Consider the following 14,150-nt stretch of genomic DNA (forward strand, 5'->3'; position numbering starts at 1 on the left):
CCTGTGAAGTGCAGGCACAGGGGTGGTGAAGGAGAAGTCAGCAAACAAGGCCAGGAACCACCGTAAGAATTCTCAACTTTCAAAGTCTCACTTATAGTTGTTGTTTGTTTGTTTAGATTTTATTTATCCATTTGACAGAGAAAGAGAGAAAGCAAGAGAGCATGCGTGAGTCAGGGAAGAGCAAAGAGGGAGGGAGGGAGATAAGCAGACTCCATGTCCAGCACAGAGCCTGATGCAGGGCTCAATCCCATGATCCTAAAATCATGACCTGAGCCAAAACCAAGAGTCCGAAGCTTAACCAATTGAGCCACCCAGGTGCCCCTACCTAATAAGAGCTTTAACTGAAGTAAGCAGAAGAGAATATAAAATTACAAAGGAATGTTAGAGATTAGAAATATAAAATAAGGATAAATAATAAGCACAATTCCTAAGAAGAAATATAAACAGTAATGTTATGTTGGGGGTATTTATTTATTTATTTATTTAATATCCTCAGTCTCCAAGAATAAAGTTAATGTATTTCAGGGGGAAAGATGGTTTCTAAGTTAGGCTGATACGAAAATGGATGTGAAGATTTCAGTGATAGGGGCACGTGGGTTGCTCAGTCGGTTAAGCATCAGACTTTGGCTTGGGTCATGGTCCTGGGGTCCTGGGATGGAGCCCCCAGTCGAGCTCCCCGCTCAGCAGGGAGCCTGCTTCTCCCTCTCCCTCTGCAGTTCTCCCTGCTTGTGCTTGCGTGCGTGGGCTCTCTGTCAAATAAATAAGTAAATAAATCTTTTAAGGGGGGGATAAAAGACTTCAATGGTAACTGGGGCAATGCCAGCAGGTCTGGGAAGGACTGGGCAGAGGTGAGCTACAGGAAGTGCTAACCTGAGTTTGCCATTCTGTCATGAGACGAAAAGTCTCCAGGTCTGAAAACAAGACAGGCAAAGCCAAAGCACATACAATTAGGAAGGAATGTGCCTTGTTTATCATATCCTCATGATGTTAAGAGAAAAATTACTAAAACTCAGAAGACACCTGCCTAGGATAATGGGGAACCAACGGCTCCTATGTACAGACCTATGTTTGATTTCTTTATAACTACTGATTTCTGAAAACTCGTTTAATTAAAAAAGATAATCTTAAGTTACATCCTGCCAGATCCAAACATGGCCTTTGGAGCCAATGTCGGAAACAAAATATAGCTCCTACAGTTTGATTAGGGTACAGGCACCTTCTGGGGTTGCACCAAGACACAAAGGCAGCTTTGTGACAGGATGTTTTTTATGGGGAAGTCCTCGATTACGAGTCTCAGCCCAAAGACAGATTGCGGGGCTCACCGGTGTGCCAGGAGGCTGGGGGTGCACAGGTGTCGGCTGTTGCTGTGATGACTGCGGGGTAGCCACAGATGGGGGCTGGACTGGGGTTTGAGGCTGTGGGGTCACTTGGGCCGGGGCTGCTGCCTGGACTGTAGGGGTGCTCTGGGTTTGGCTCGCACTGGGCACCGAGCCAGGAGTCGGGGTGGGAGTCTGCCCGGAAGACGACACGGGAGTTGATGGCTGGGTGGGAGCTGCAGGCTGGGGAGGAGTCATCCCGGGTGCCGTCGGGTGCTGGAGAGACGGCATGCCAGCAGCCGTGGAAGCAGGAGGTGGTGTCTGGTGCAATGGTGACTGTGTCACTGGTGGGCAGGGCAGCTGGCTGGCCTGGGGCCCAAGCATGTTCAGAGGGTTAGGAAGAGCAGCACCAGGCACCTGTCCCTAATAGAGAGAACAGAGTATGTTAAAATTATTTCCCCATGTGAAAATGTGACAACAGATTTGAAGAATTAAATGCACGAAAATCTAACCATGGCTTCTTGGTGAGGTCTGCTGGTTTCAAGGGAATGTGCCATTTGTAAAAATTCACCCAGCTGTACACTTACAATAACGTGCACTTTCCAGTGAAGTTAATGCTGTGGAATGCTTTCTTATACTGTGATTTATAGAACTGCTGAAACCTCTGGCTTAAACTAACACATACCCATTCAGCTTACTAGCTTTGTGCTCCAAAACATCTACCCATAGTTTAGATCACTGGAAAAGGTATTTTTCTTTTTATTTATTTATTATTTTTTCTTTTTAAAAAGAAATTATTAAAACACTAAAATGTTTCAGCAAAGTGATTTCCAAATGGAGACTTGCTTCATATTATTTGGACGTTTTAAAAAAGTGATTCCAAATCACTGCTCTAGAGCAGGGGTCTGCAAACTAATGCCCATGGCCCAATCCAGCTAGCTGCCTGTTCTTATAGTAAAGTTTTATTGGAACACAGCCACGCCCATTCATTTATGTGTGAATGACTATGCCTATGGCTGCTTTTCTACCACAACCATGGAGCTGAGTAGTGAAAACAAAGACTCTGTGGCCCACAGAGTTGAAAACATTTACAGAAACAAGTTTGCTATTCTAGAGCAGTAAAGTGCTACAGAAATGAAGAATTAATAAGTATTTAGTGAGTAAATCTAGTGTAGTTAATGACCTTTTTTTTTTTTAATACTTCATGTAAAAAATGAAAACATGAATATTATCTTCCAGGGGAAGATTTGGTCTATTCTAAATACATGCACATGTGTACATAGCAACAATCTGATATATCACAATTAATTATCAAAAGAAAAAAGGCACTAAACAGAATGGAAAATAGTTTTCTTCAGCTTTAAACAGAGTACTTAAAAACACGACGAGAACTATTAAATCAATCCAGTTAGCGGACCTTACCCAGGATGACAAGCTCAGAGAGACAAACAATAGGACACACCAACCAAACTGCCAGGCTGAGTTAACAGGCCTGTCCTCACTGTAATATTCAAGGTCTCTCAGGATCACATGTGAATTTAAAACACACAACTAAAAACCAAGAAAATGATAACTAAAAACCCAAAACCCAAAAAACCACAATCCATTCCGTTTGGTATGAAGTTGAATGATGATAAGAGTCATTCTAAAGAAGGTAAAAATAACAAAACTGAATGGGGGTTAAAAAAAAAATCAAGAGATGCTCAAACGTAAAAATAAAACGTGTATTCTGGAATTCTAATCTCATAAGATATGCTTGAGTCAAGAGGAAGCGGGGACCCCATCACTGGTGCACGGTACCTGTGGCACGCCTGTCTGGGCTGCTGGCTGCCCCATGCCTACACTGTTCACACTCATCGCCCCACTGGAGGACTGGAACTGGTTCTGTGGCAGGAACTGGTTCTGCGCAGGTGCCTGGGCCATAATATTGTTGGCATGAGTGCCCATCATGTTCGGAGGCTGAGGCATCCGGGAAGGAGAAATGGCCATCTAAAAGACAAGTATCATCAAGAGATCAGAGGACAAGAGCCAGAGTCTTGAAGATAAACTGGGAGAGACAGAACTCTGAATCCTCCCTTCCCTGTGGAAAGAGAACCATCACTGAGACCTTCTGGCTCCCAGGCACTCCGCATGCTTCCTCATGCAAGGTCTCCAAGGAACCAACTTCAAATTTATCTCTGAATAGAGATCAATAACATGCTATACTTTAAAGGTCAAAATACACCTTTTACGACTTCTCTGAAGCGTTAAGAAAGTAGCCCCAGTAGAGGAAGCCCTAGAAGTCAGGAGACACTGTCAAGGACCTCTCAATGACATATCTGAGATTGCCCACTCTAATCTCAGAACTTGTATCTTCTCATGAAGCCCCAAGTCCCTATGAATTTATTAGCCCAATAAAAAACAATGGCCAAATAATTCTCATTTATAGTAATGAAGACCAAAAAGAGAGGGACATATGAAGTAAATAAAGCACAATCAAATCCAGAGGACCAAGCACCACAGGATTCTTGGATCTACAATTTCACTGTGTAGGGAATTTTCCTTATTCAAGCAAGGCCTTCTCAGCACAGCTGAGGCAAAAGGAAGCACTTACCCCTGGAACGGAGCCCATGCTGTTCATCGGGACAGAGTGGTTCATGGGGGATGCTGCACGTGGTCCTATGGGAGCTTGTGGCAACTGTACATTCCCCAAGGACATTGGGGTAAATGAATTCATCCCTGTAAATGCACCCACAATGATTCATTAGAAAAAGTACCCACAGGAAAATAGTTACAACATGCCAAACTCTAAGCAAAATAAGTTAGAATATATATGCAAGATGTACAACAGAAATCACCCAGCAAATCAGAAAAGATGGTGACGTAACACTTATCAAATACAGAAAAATGGCACCAATATGGTGGTGAGAGTGGTTTGGTGGGGTGAGGGCAGGGCAGCACAAGCGGATGAAGGGAGAAAGTCAGGTGAAGCACCAGTGAACAAGGCGGCACCAGGAAGGTGCTCCTACCCTCCAGGGAAGAGGTACTGGCTAAGACCAGGGCACCCATCGGTGCCAATCTCCCTAACACCTGCAAGAGCACATGGCTCCCTTCTCTCTTGTCTGCCCCGTCAGCCCAGGCCTCCTAGCTCTTTGGCTGGGTTTACATTTATTGTTAGAATCTGGGATGAGACTTAAAATATGGTTTTAATTTTATAAGCATGTTCAATGTTTAGAAAGTGCCCAAGGGTCAGCAATTCTCAATCCCAGCCTCCTCTCTCCAGAGTGGGAAGCTCTCCCTTTTGTGGCTACCTTCACCTTCCCAGGGGTATCCACAGTCCACAGGAGTGTCACACTATGAAAGTCACCTCACTGGCTGCTAAATGTCTCCGGACCACAGCGTCTCATTCTTCCTTACTTCCCACAAGCCTGTGAACTCCGCATCTACACGTAAAGCTCTACATCAATGCTGGTTCAAGCAAGTCTGAGGACTGATACTGGAAATCTAACAGAATCCTTGAGGTGTTGCTTGAACACTGGCATAGATGTGAGCAGGTCTTAGAGAACATGTGCCTCCCTCAGCGTTACCTTCAAGGACACCTAGAAATGTCACCCTAACAAAATGAGTATCTGCACAGGGCCAAGAAGACTTTCTAGGAATCCTCTCCTTGAGAATTTTATGAACAAGAAAGAGAAAAAGGCAGTACTGAGAAACAGTACCACAAAGAGACCCTCTCCTCACAGGTAAGGGAGGTAGGTGCTTCGCTCTATGACTCCTTCCATATATACTGCTCAACAGCCCTCCTCATATCCCCAATAAGTACAATCTTTCATGTCATCCCTTATGCAGGATTCAGGTACATTCTGAAGGCTCCATTTCCCTGACTTCTTGGTTTCCTTCATTCTTTCACATCTAGTCCCCCGAAACAAGATCCTGAAGTTTCTCCTGAACATCAGTTTACCTACCATGTCTCTTCAGTATGCAATTAAGATTACCACAGCTTTTTAAAAGTTTATTTATCTTTTGAAGTAATCTCTACACTCAATGGGGGGCTCAAACTCACGACCCTCAGATTAAGAGTTGCATGTTCCCCCAACTGAACCAGCCAGGTGCCCCAAGATTACCACAACTTTTTAAATGATCTCTTCTCCCCTCTCAGGACTACTCTGCATATAGCAAGAGAGCAAGGCCTTGCTTTGGAACCTCCTGGATAACATCGCCACCTTATTTTACAACCTATAAAAATGTTCTATTGTTCAAGTCTTGATGTACCAAAAGCTGTAAAAGGCTCAAAATGCTCCTTTCTCAAACTCCAAAGACCATTTCAACCACAAACACCATAGAATCTCAATTTGAGAAAGAACCTTTAAAAGTGATTCAGGCCAGCTGCCAGCACATCCCTGCCTGAGGAGGAACACAACACTCTTTAGCCAACACCCCCCTCACCGCCTGCACCACGCCCTGCCCCAGGCCAGCTCAAGGTTCTTTTGCAGCCTTCTAACAGGTTTCCTTCCCCTACAACACAGCTTTTCAAGGAAACTCTAAAAGTAATATCCTCTCCTGTTCATTAAAAAAAAAAAAAAAAAAAAAAGCCAAACCCTACTTCTCATCTCCTGGGAGAGCTTTCCTATGGTGTTCTAACTCCCCAATATCACAGATACTCCTATTGCCTGTGGAACTGAATTCTGATCATCAGCAAAAGGAATGGAGTGATTAATAAGGAGCTGTAAAGAAATGCAGAGGGCAAAGAACAACAAATCAACTTTGGCAGCTACTGAATGTTAAACCAAAACATGATTCACAACAATGGTTCAATACCTTGGGACACCTGCACGCGGTTCACTGGCAGGGGCATGGGTCCGTCTGCAATGGCAGAAAAAACCTGCTTATTTAAAATAATCCTTCTTTTGGGAATAAGGAATTTTACCTTGAGAACTTCAAACTTAAAGGGAAAACCAGTGAGTAGGTACGAAAGCACTGTGCATTCTGATGCTAGCACACCCTCACAAGGCCTCTCCAAAAATGGGCCAAAGTGGAAGGCCATGGCCACTATCATATAGCTTCCAAAGGGCGAAATCCCCAAGAACATAGTTCTGGAAGCTTAGAAACACACCCCAAACCCAAAAGGGAAAACAAGCCAAGAGACTGAGGGCTGGCAGAAGGAAGTGAAGTCCTTACTTGGAGGCCTCACAGGCTGTGCCTGCGGAATCCCTGGGGGCTGTGCCCCAGGGGCCGGCAGGGCAGGCTGGTTACCCAAGATGCCTTGTTTGTGCAAACGTGACCTCCGTTTCTCTTCTAGTTCTTTTTGTATCTTGTAGATTTTTTCTGCCAGTAAGTGATAGTATTCATCCTAAAAAGCAGTAACATTCAATATTAAACAGCCAAAATTGTAAAAAACACACAAAAAACCCCCCAAAAACCCAAACCCCAACCTGTTTTATATGTTTTAACAGACTAACGCACTTTTAAGTATGTTGTTCTGTTGTGTTTTAAGTAAGCTCTAGACCCAACAGAAGGCTTGAACTCATGACCCTGAGATCAAGAGTCGCATGTTCTACTGGCTGAATCAGCCAGGTACCCCATTATCCAGCACTTCTAACCAAGAAAGCTAAGGCCCAACTTATTGTTGAACACCCAGTGACATTACAGGACTTATCAGACAAGAGGCACTAAATGCACACTGCATTTCATTCCACAGGTCAGTCTTGGATATTGGACACTGGCAGTAACCCAGTATAAGCATTATAAACAGGCCCGCTATAAAGCACATCCGTGGATAAAACACAATTTTACATGCCTTGTTCACCACTGTAATGGTGACATTTGTAGTCAACCAAGAGCTGTGCAGGGGTCTCTCTAGTCAGTGTCCTTGAGGTGATTAGTCTACGTGACTAACAGATCTCCCCGTTTCCAGACATTAAGCCAGATGGATGCAGTTTTTTCTACGGTATGTGTCATGCGGCTCAAACACGTATGGCAACCTACCCTGCTGTTGGCTGACTCGTACATGTCCCCTTCCACTTTCTTAGCGTAGGCCACCAGGTTCTCCATGCGGCGATCCTTTAGGGCTGCTGGGTCAGGGGTTGGAAAGATGGCTTGGACGCTGCAAGGACAACATGCTGTCAACAGACTTTCGAGACACCATCAGTATCCTGCTATTTTATACACGATGACACATACACAGAGAAACAAGACCATCTACTTAAGGGCAGCAACGTACCGCTGAGAGAAATGCCACATCTCTCTTGCCCAGTATACGAACACACAAATGAAGTCACTTTCTGGAGACAATACTGACTTGTCAATTTATCTATACATTTAAACATTATTTTGCTATTTACAGTAAGTGCTAGATCATTTCAAGAATAATACAATTTTAAACTAATTTTTAAAGATTTGTTTGAGAGAGAGAGAATGTGAGCAGGGTGAGGAGCAGAGGGAGAGAATCTTAACCAGACTCCCTGCTGAGCGTGGAGCCCAACACAGGGTTTGATTCTTTGATCCTGAGTTCATGACCTGAGCCAAAATTAAGAGGTGGATGCTACCCAGGCACCCTTGAACTCCCTAATTTTTAAACTATTATAAACAATTTTCATTAAGATGGAGGGAAAAAAAAAACACTCCAAGGAAATTAAACTGATCATTTTCACCTTCAACTTAACTAGCTCGAGAAAGTTAACTGTTGATTTCCTGTCTGTTAACATACTATATGTGGCGCTATCATGCCCTCTGTATTTACTGGGCCCAAATTCACCCAATTCTCATGGGCCTCCACAATTATAATCCTGAGCTCCAAAACAAGGCAAAGCTTCTGAGCTAATAAGCCCAGTGCCCTGTTGCGTGCCAGAGCTCAGAGGATGGAAGGTCTGGCCACACTAGGAGTCTTAACCTTTGTGACAGGGGTCAGAGTTTATGTCCTCCCACAGGGAAGAGCCATGGATGCTCTGACATCTCCTAAATGGGATTCTCTGGCCTGCCAGCAGTGGTTGTGGCTCCATGAACGAGTGTGTGACCCTCTTCAACTTCTAGGGCACTGTCATCTGGGACTCAGAGGACCATTTAGGAATTAAATCAGACATCAGTTAAACTGCCAAACTGTCCCACTGCTGTCAGCCACAAAGTATCTCCATCATATGTGAGTACAGGAGAGGTAGGCACATACAGTTTATGCACTAGATGGCTCCGCAGGTCCTGAGTGACGTGTTCATGCCAGCCTTTCCGAACACCAGTGCCGGAAGGAGGGGCCGCTGTAGGCAGAGTGCTGAGGGTCCCAATGTTTGCAGGGCTTGAGCCATCGCTCATCAGCGGGCTAGGGGAAAGAACAAGAACATACAGTACACCTACTGCAGTGGAGCAAATGTGCTTCATTTACATGAGGTCTTTCGACCACATCTGACTTTTAAAAATCAGACAGCCAAGGTGTGTGTGTGTGTGTGTGTGTGTGTGTATATATTTGCAATTTTGTTATACATATGTTATATATATATATAAAACAAAAACAAAACCGTGTTTATTATTTGCTCTACATTTATAATAGTAATAATAAAAAGCCCCCCCCGCCCCCCATTTAAACTATCTTCGCTATCACACATTTAGAAACTATCACAGTTTTGTGATTCCCAACCCACTTTCACATGCTACTGTCACGCAGATAGGAGCGGACTAAAACTTGGGTCTTACTTTGTGGCCCCAAGGGATGTCGGAAGAGCTGATTCTGAAATCAAGTTTGGCGGCTGCTGATCTGTTGTTATTCCTCCTGCTGGAATGTTCATTGGGTTATTTCCTTTAAAGACAGAAAGAAATCAACCAACTCCTAAATTACACTTCAAAGTTTTGATAATATAAACAAGTCACCACAAAAGTAAGTAATTCTTGAGTTATAACCACAGCCACTATAGCAGGAACTCTGCAAACTCTATTTTCAATAATGTAATCAACTTGCACAAACTCAGTTGCAGACTCCTTCTCACTGCATTTTATAACCAAAATCAGGCACTTCTGTGGAGGCTATTTGGTATTATACATGTACTCTGTGGTGGTGCAAAAAACTGTAGCTTCAGACTTATATTCTGGCTTCATTAATATTGTGCTCTCAACAACTACACCAACCTGCCACATATACTTGTGTCAACTTTTCTTTTCCTATCAGAAAATAAAATCATAGAAATTACATGCAAGTGAAAAAATTTGTGTATTCATTTTAAAGTAGGAAAAATTTGAGACCGAGAGAGGCTAACAGTTTTGTCCCAAATTATACCCTCAAATAGGAGTAGTCACCTTACAACTCAGGTCTGAGGGCTCTAACCCAGTCTCATGGCCAGAAGTTAGGTATGCATTAGGGCAGTTTTGTCCAAAGAGCAATAAATGAGATGTTTTTAACTGGTCACTCATAGAAGAGTTATTTTTAAGGTTAAAGTACGTACTCTATTAGGAAAACAACAAAGCTAGCACAACCACCTTGACTTCACTTGACTGATGTAACTGCTTGGCTTAAGCTTAACTTTAAGAGCTCTGTATCAATTTAAAGAAAAATGTTAAAAATAAAACAATATGCAGAGATTGTGGAGATGTGTGAGTGAATGAGCAAACCCTGGCTAATGACGTGCTGAGATGACAGCAGGAAATGCCATGCCAGGGAGAAGGCCGAGGCAGGAGGCATTTCCGGAGACTCCTGCAAGACCACTGCCCCGGCTGGGCTGGTCATCTCCAGCTATGGGTCAGCCCATGACCAAGATGTGCCAGGAAGTGGCAGGCCACCTCCGAGCTCTCCACCAGATCAGTGGTCGACAAGTGGGACAATCGTAATTCTAACTCATGAGATTCTGCATTCTGAGCCATGTGAAATGCCTTTATGAAAACTGTCCAGATAGGAGTGGCATAGCAATCCCATGTTGGTTTGTTTTGCAAATGCTTCTCTTCTCTCAAGCCTGTAACATCTTCCCTGCATGGGCACTGCAGCCTTTCCTGGAAGTTCTTTATTTCAAACATTTAAAAGATATCATCATCATCATCATAACTTATATACATATTACTTTGAATTTACAGTAACAGTAAACAGCTTTGGGTTCCAGAAAGACTTCTCATTCCCACTGCTGCATTGGATAAACAAGTTCTTGAGTGTTCCTTCACCTACCCAGGGGGTTGAGAGTCCTCATCTGCTGGTGAGTTTGAGGCTGTGCTGGTTGCTGGCCGGGAACCTGAGGCTGCAGCTGCGTCTGGGGTTGGTTCAGGTAAGGGAGTCCAAGAGCAGCGTACGCGCGCTGCATGGAGCTGGGGTCTATGGGATTTGGATTACTTAAAGAAGCGGCATTCTGCTGGCCTGTGCCAACAGAACCAATTGTGTTCTGAATCCCACTAGCTGGAGACCCCAGGATGGCTACAACAACAAACAGACAGACAAACGAAAAAGGTAAGTAAAAGGGAGAAGTTCACAAATGATTGACAAGCTACTGAGAAGCAAGTACAATTTCATCAAATCTATCTAAGTATGTCACGAGGCAACAGAACAAGGCTACTGAGAATGGAGCTGCGCAGAGAAAGGGATTCTGGCCTGGTCACCTATTCTGCACAGCAGCGCTTGAGGAGCAAACACTTGAAAATTCAAGTTTTGATCTTACAAGGCAACAGACCACAAAATCAGAGATCACTTAATGAAAATTATGTATTAAATCTAGAGACTCAGAAGTCCATTTCGGAGGAGTGGCAAACACATGACAAGATAAAGTGTTCTCATGGGGCAGGAGGTGGTGTGTCATCTGCCATTACTGACATGAAGTCAGGGGGCCCCCTTGGCAGCTATTTTCCCTGGGGTCCTTCCCTGCTCTCCTGCACAGGTAAGAGGATTAAAGAAGAGGCAGAGGTGACACCCAGCTGGTCAATTTTGTTACTTATTAATAAATCAAGGACATAATCTTTCTAAAGACAAAATTGCAATTCCTCAAAACTTACATGTATAATGGCATTAACATCACACCTGTCCTCCGGTTTCCTAGCAGGAAGGCCCCATGCTAAGCTGTCTGGCTACCTAAAGCCGTTCAAGAAATACTGTACCTGACTGACTGATCTAGCTATAATTAATGGATGGAACGAGGCTTGGTGATTCTGTGTGGATTTTCATTTATTCAGGTATCACTTCAGTACCACTGAGATTCAGGAACTGGCATAACCTCACACAGCCAGCCCCAGCTTCCACCACCCGGCCTTCTGATGGCTTGCAGGGCACTCTACCATCTACCAGGGCGAATCCCAAAAGACCAGAGGAAAATCTGTGGCAACATAAAGAACCCCATTCCTAAGGACTTCAAAGTTAACAGAGATGACCCCAAATTTGCATCTCCTTGGTCACTTCAACTCATCCCTCTGTCCAACCATCCAAATGTCCTCTTTTGGTGACTTACCATAAGGCAGAAGTTTATGTCCTACTATTTATTCTTAAGAGTTCCCTTCTTTCCAACTTCCCCAAACTTTAGAGTCATGTTATAAACAGTGGCTTATAATAAAACTGATACTATAACATATGATCCTTGATACATTAAGCACTAATCACAAAGCTTTCCTTTCATATTCAATTATGTGTAAAGATAATATTCTCACATTCACCCATGCAACCAGAACATAAACACTTCACATACTTATCAGAGAATTTTAATTAAAGTTATGTATATTAAAAAAATCTTGGTAATTACACATTCTATACTATTAACTTTTCTAATAAGGATATTCTGATCTCAAACTCATTAACGCTCATTAGATACAATTACACACACCAAGCACCTCATTATAAAAGAAAAACAATTCCCAAGTACACTTTATGACAAGCATGTAACTTAAGTCATGTATGATTTCTTTTAAAGTTAATACTCCCCACCACACAGACTTTCAACATGTGCCTGCCACATTCCTAAAACTGACAAGGCAAATTTTCTAAAAGAACTCTGATGTTAGGGGCGGCTGAGTGGCTCAGTGGGTTAAGCATCAGAGTCTTGATCTCAGCTCAGGTCTTTCTTTCTTTCTTTTTTTTTTTTTTTTTTTTTTTAAGATTTTATTATCTATTCATGAGACACACACAGAGAGAGGCAGAGACACAGGCAGAGGGAGGAGCAGGCTCCATGCAGGGAGCCCGACATGGGACTCAATCCAGGGTCTCCAGGATCACGTCCTGGGCTGAAGGCAGCGCTAAACTGCTGAGCCACCAGGGCTGCTGCCCTTAGCTCAGGTCTTGATCTCAGGATAGTGAGTTCAAGCCCTGTGTTGGGCTCCACACTGGGCATGGAGCCTGCTTAAAAAATAAAACAAAACACTGATGTTAAAAAGAAAGTAATAATGGTAGGATGATTTATTTTTCTATCATCTAGTGGTATAAGAAAGAACAGACCTAGACTATATTTGCTATACACAGTGATGAACTGTGGAGAGGAATTTAAAGAAAGAAGGTGTCTATGTGGCCTTCTGTTTCCGGGTAAAAAAATAATAACCTTTCCTACAATATTCCACTTTCATCCACCCAGCCTCAAATGCCATCCTTTCCATCAAAATGCCCCACCTTAGGGTGAATGCCACTCCCAAGCCAAAGGCCATTTATGGGCAAGCCAGTCTCCCATGGAAGCTCTAACACTATCACTGTATTTGTATTTATTAAATGCATGTATTTCTTTCATATAAACATTATGGTGGTTTGTTTTTTGTTTTTTTTTTATAAAAACAAAATACACTACCCATCAGGAGACAAGTAAGCATTTGGAACTTGCCAACTCTAACAATTCAGATATACGGAAAATAAAGCACAAAAAGGTAAAATAAGGTCTCTGACATTGGAGCATGGTCCAATTGGAGTCCAAATGCCAAAGGCTACTTTTGAGTGACACAAATACCTCAGGGTAGGGGAACGCAGATATCTACTATCGGAGTGACGGCTGGCTCCAAGAGGAGCCATCACGAAAAGTAAACTCTTGTTTAAATTCTGTTCTGCGGGCTCAAGACATTACCCTCCCTCTTAGAAGTTCTCCTGATCTCTTGAGTGGCAGTGAGGCTTCCTATAATTCCCACAACACCTACTGGGCCTCTCTGCTTCTCTTTGGGCATTTACACTTCATGTCCTCCCTCCATCCCTCCATAGACGGAGCAAGTACAGGGTTGGCTGGGAGAGAGAACACATTAACCTAATAGCCCCCCTACCCTGGAACATACAACGGCAGCTCTGGACCCCAGAAGGAGAAAACCACACTTATCTCATCACTCCTGTAACACTCCCCTCAAGGCAGCACCCAACATGGGGCTCAGCTCCAGGTGTTGCACATGGTGCTGAGCACACAGCCCCGGAGAGCTCCCTACAGAGCTCAGGGCGCCCGAGTGATTGCCCTCCCAGCACACAGTACCACGGGCCTTGGTGGGAAACAAAATCAAGGGGTGCTAAAAGCAGCAACGCTCATTTATCTGGCATCACTGAGAACGAGGCCTTCCACATTAATCACTTTTATACATTGACATTTACCTCTTTAAATGTCAAAACTTCTTGTTCTTTTTCCCATTTTTACATCTTCTTTCCTTTCTCAGAGCCTAATGCTGTATTTCATACATACTATGTCACCTCACACAGCGTGGTTCTTCACCCTCTGTGTCAGTGCCATTCCTGCCAGCAGCAAATCTTCAAAATACCCCCAACATTTCCACTGCCTCACCATTCCCCTTCTGATCAATCGGGAGACTATGACCCTGGAAATAAAGGCCAAGTTTTATAGTGGACTCTCTTCAGGACCCACCTGCCACTTGTCATGTAGGTCAAACACAGTCCTTCCTCCAAGAACAGAGATGCACCACTAACAGGTCTTGCGCATGGGGCACACTGCGGACATTCAA

The 14,150-nt window shown here is 43.6% G+C and overlaps 1 protein-coding gene across 4 annotated transcripts in view; it reads right to left on the reverse strand.

The window, feature by feature from the left end:
* CREBBP (CREB binding protein) overlaps positions 1–14,150 on the reverse strand; it is a 125,076-nt gene that overhangs the window by 33,617 nt on the left and 77,309 nt on the right. For 3 of the 4 annotated variants that reach the window (XM_072835544.1, XM_072835543.1, XM_072835541.1), the window contains 9 exons: positions 10,429–10,671; positions 8,976–9,078; positions 8,458–8,604; positions 7,281–7,398; positions 6,474–6,645; positions 6,114–6,158; positions 3,910–4,034; positions 3,117–3,305; positions 1,323–1,739 (listed from right to left, as the gene is read on the reverse strand). In XM_072835544.1, the coding sequence (XP_072691645.1) occupies positions 1,323–1,739; positions 3,117–3,305; positions 3,910–4,034; positions 6,114–6,158; positions 6,474–6,645; positions 7,281–7,398; positions 8,458–8,604; positions 8,976–9,078; positions 10,429–10,671 (1,559 nt within the window). The remainder of the gene's footprint in view (positions 1–1,322; positions 1,740–3,116; positions 3,306–3,909; positions 4,035–6,113; positions 6,159–6,473; positions 6,646–7,280; positions 7,399–8,457; positions 8,605–8,975; positions 9,079–10,428; positions 10,672–14,150) is intronic. The other variant, XM_072835542.1, reaches the window with a different exon arrangement.

Source organism: Canis lupus, chromosome 8 (genome assembly GCF_048164855.1).
Source record: "Canis lupus baileyi chromosome 8, mCanLup2.hap1, whole genome shotgun sequence".
Taxonomy (NCBI): Eukaryota; Metazoa; Chordata; class Mammalia; order Carnivora; family Canidae; genus Canis; species Canis lupus.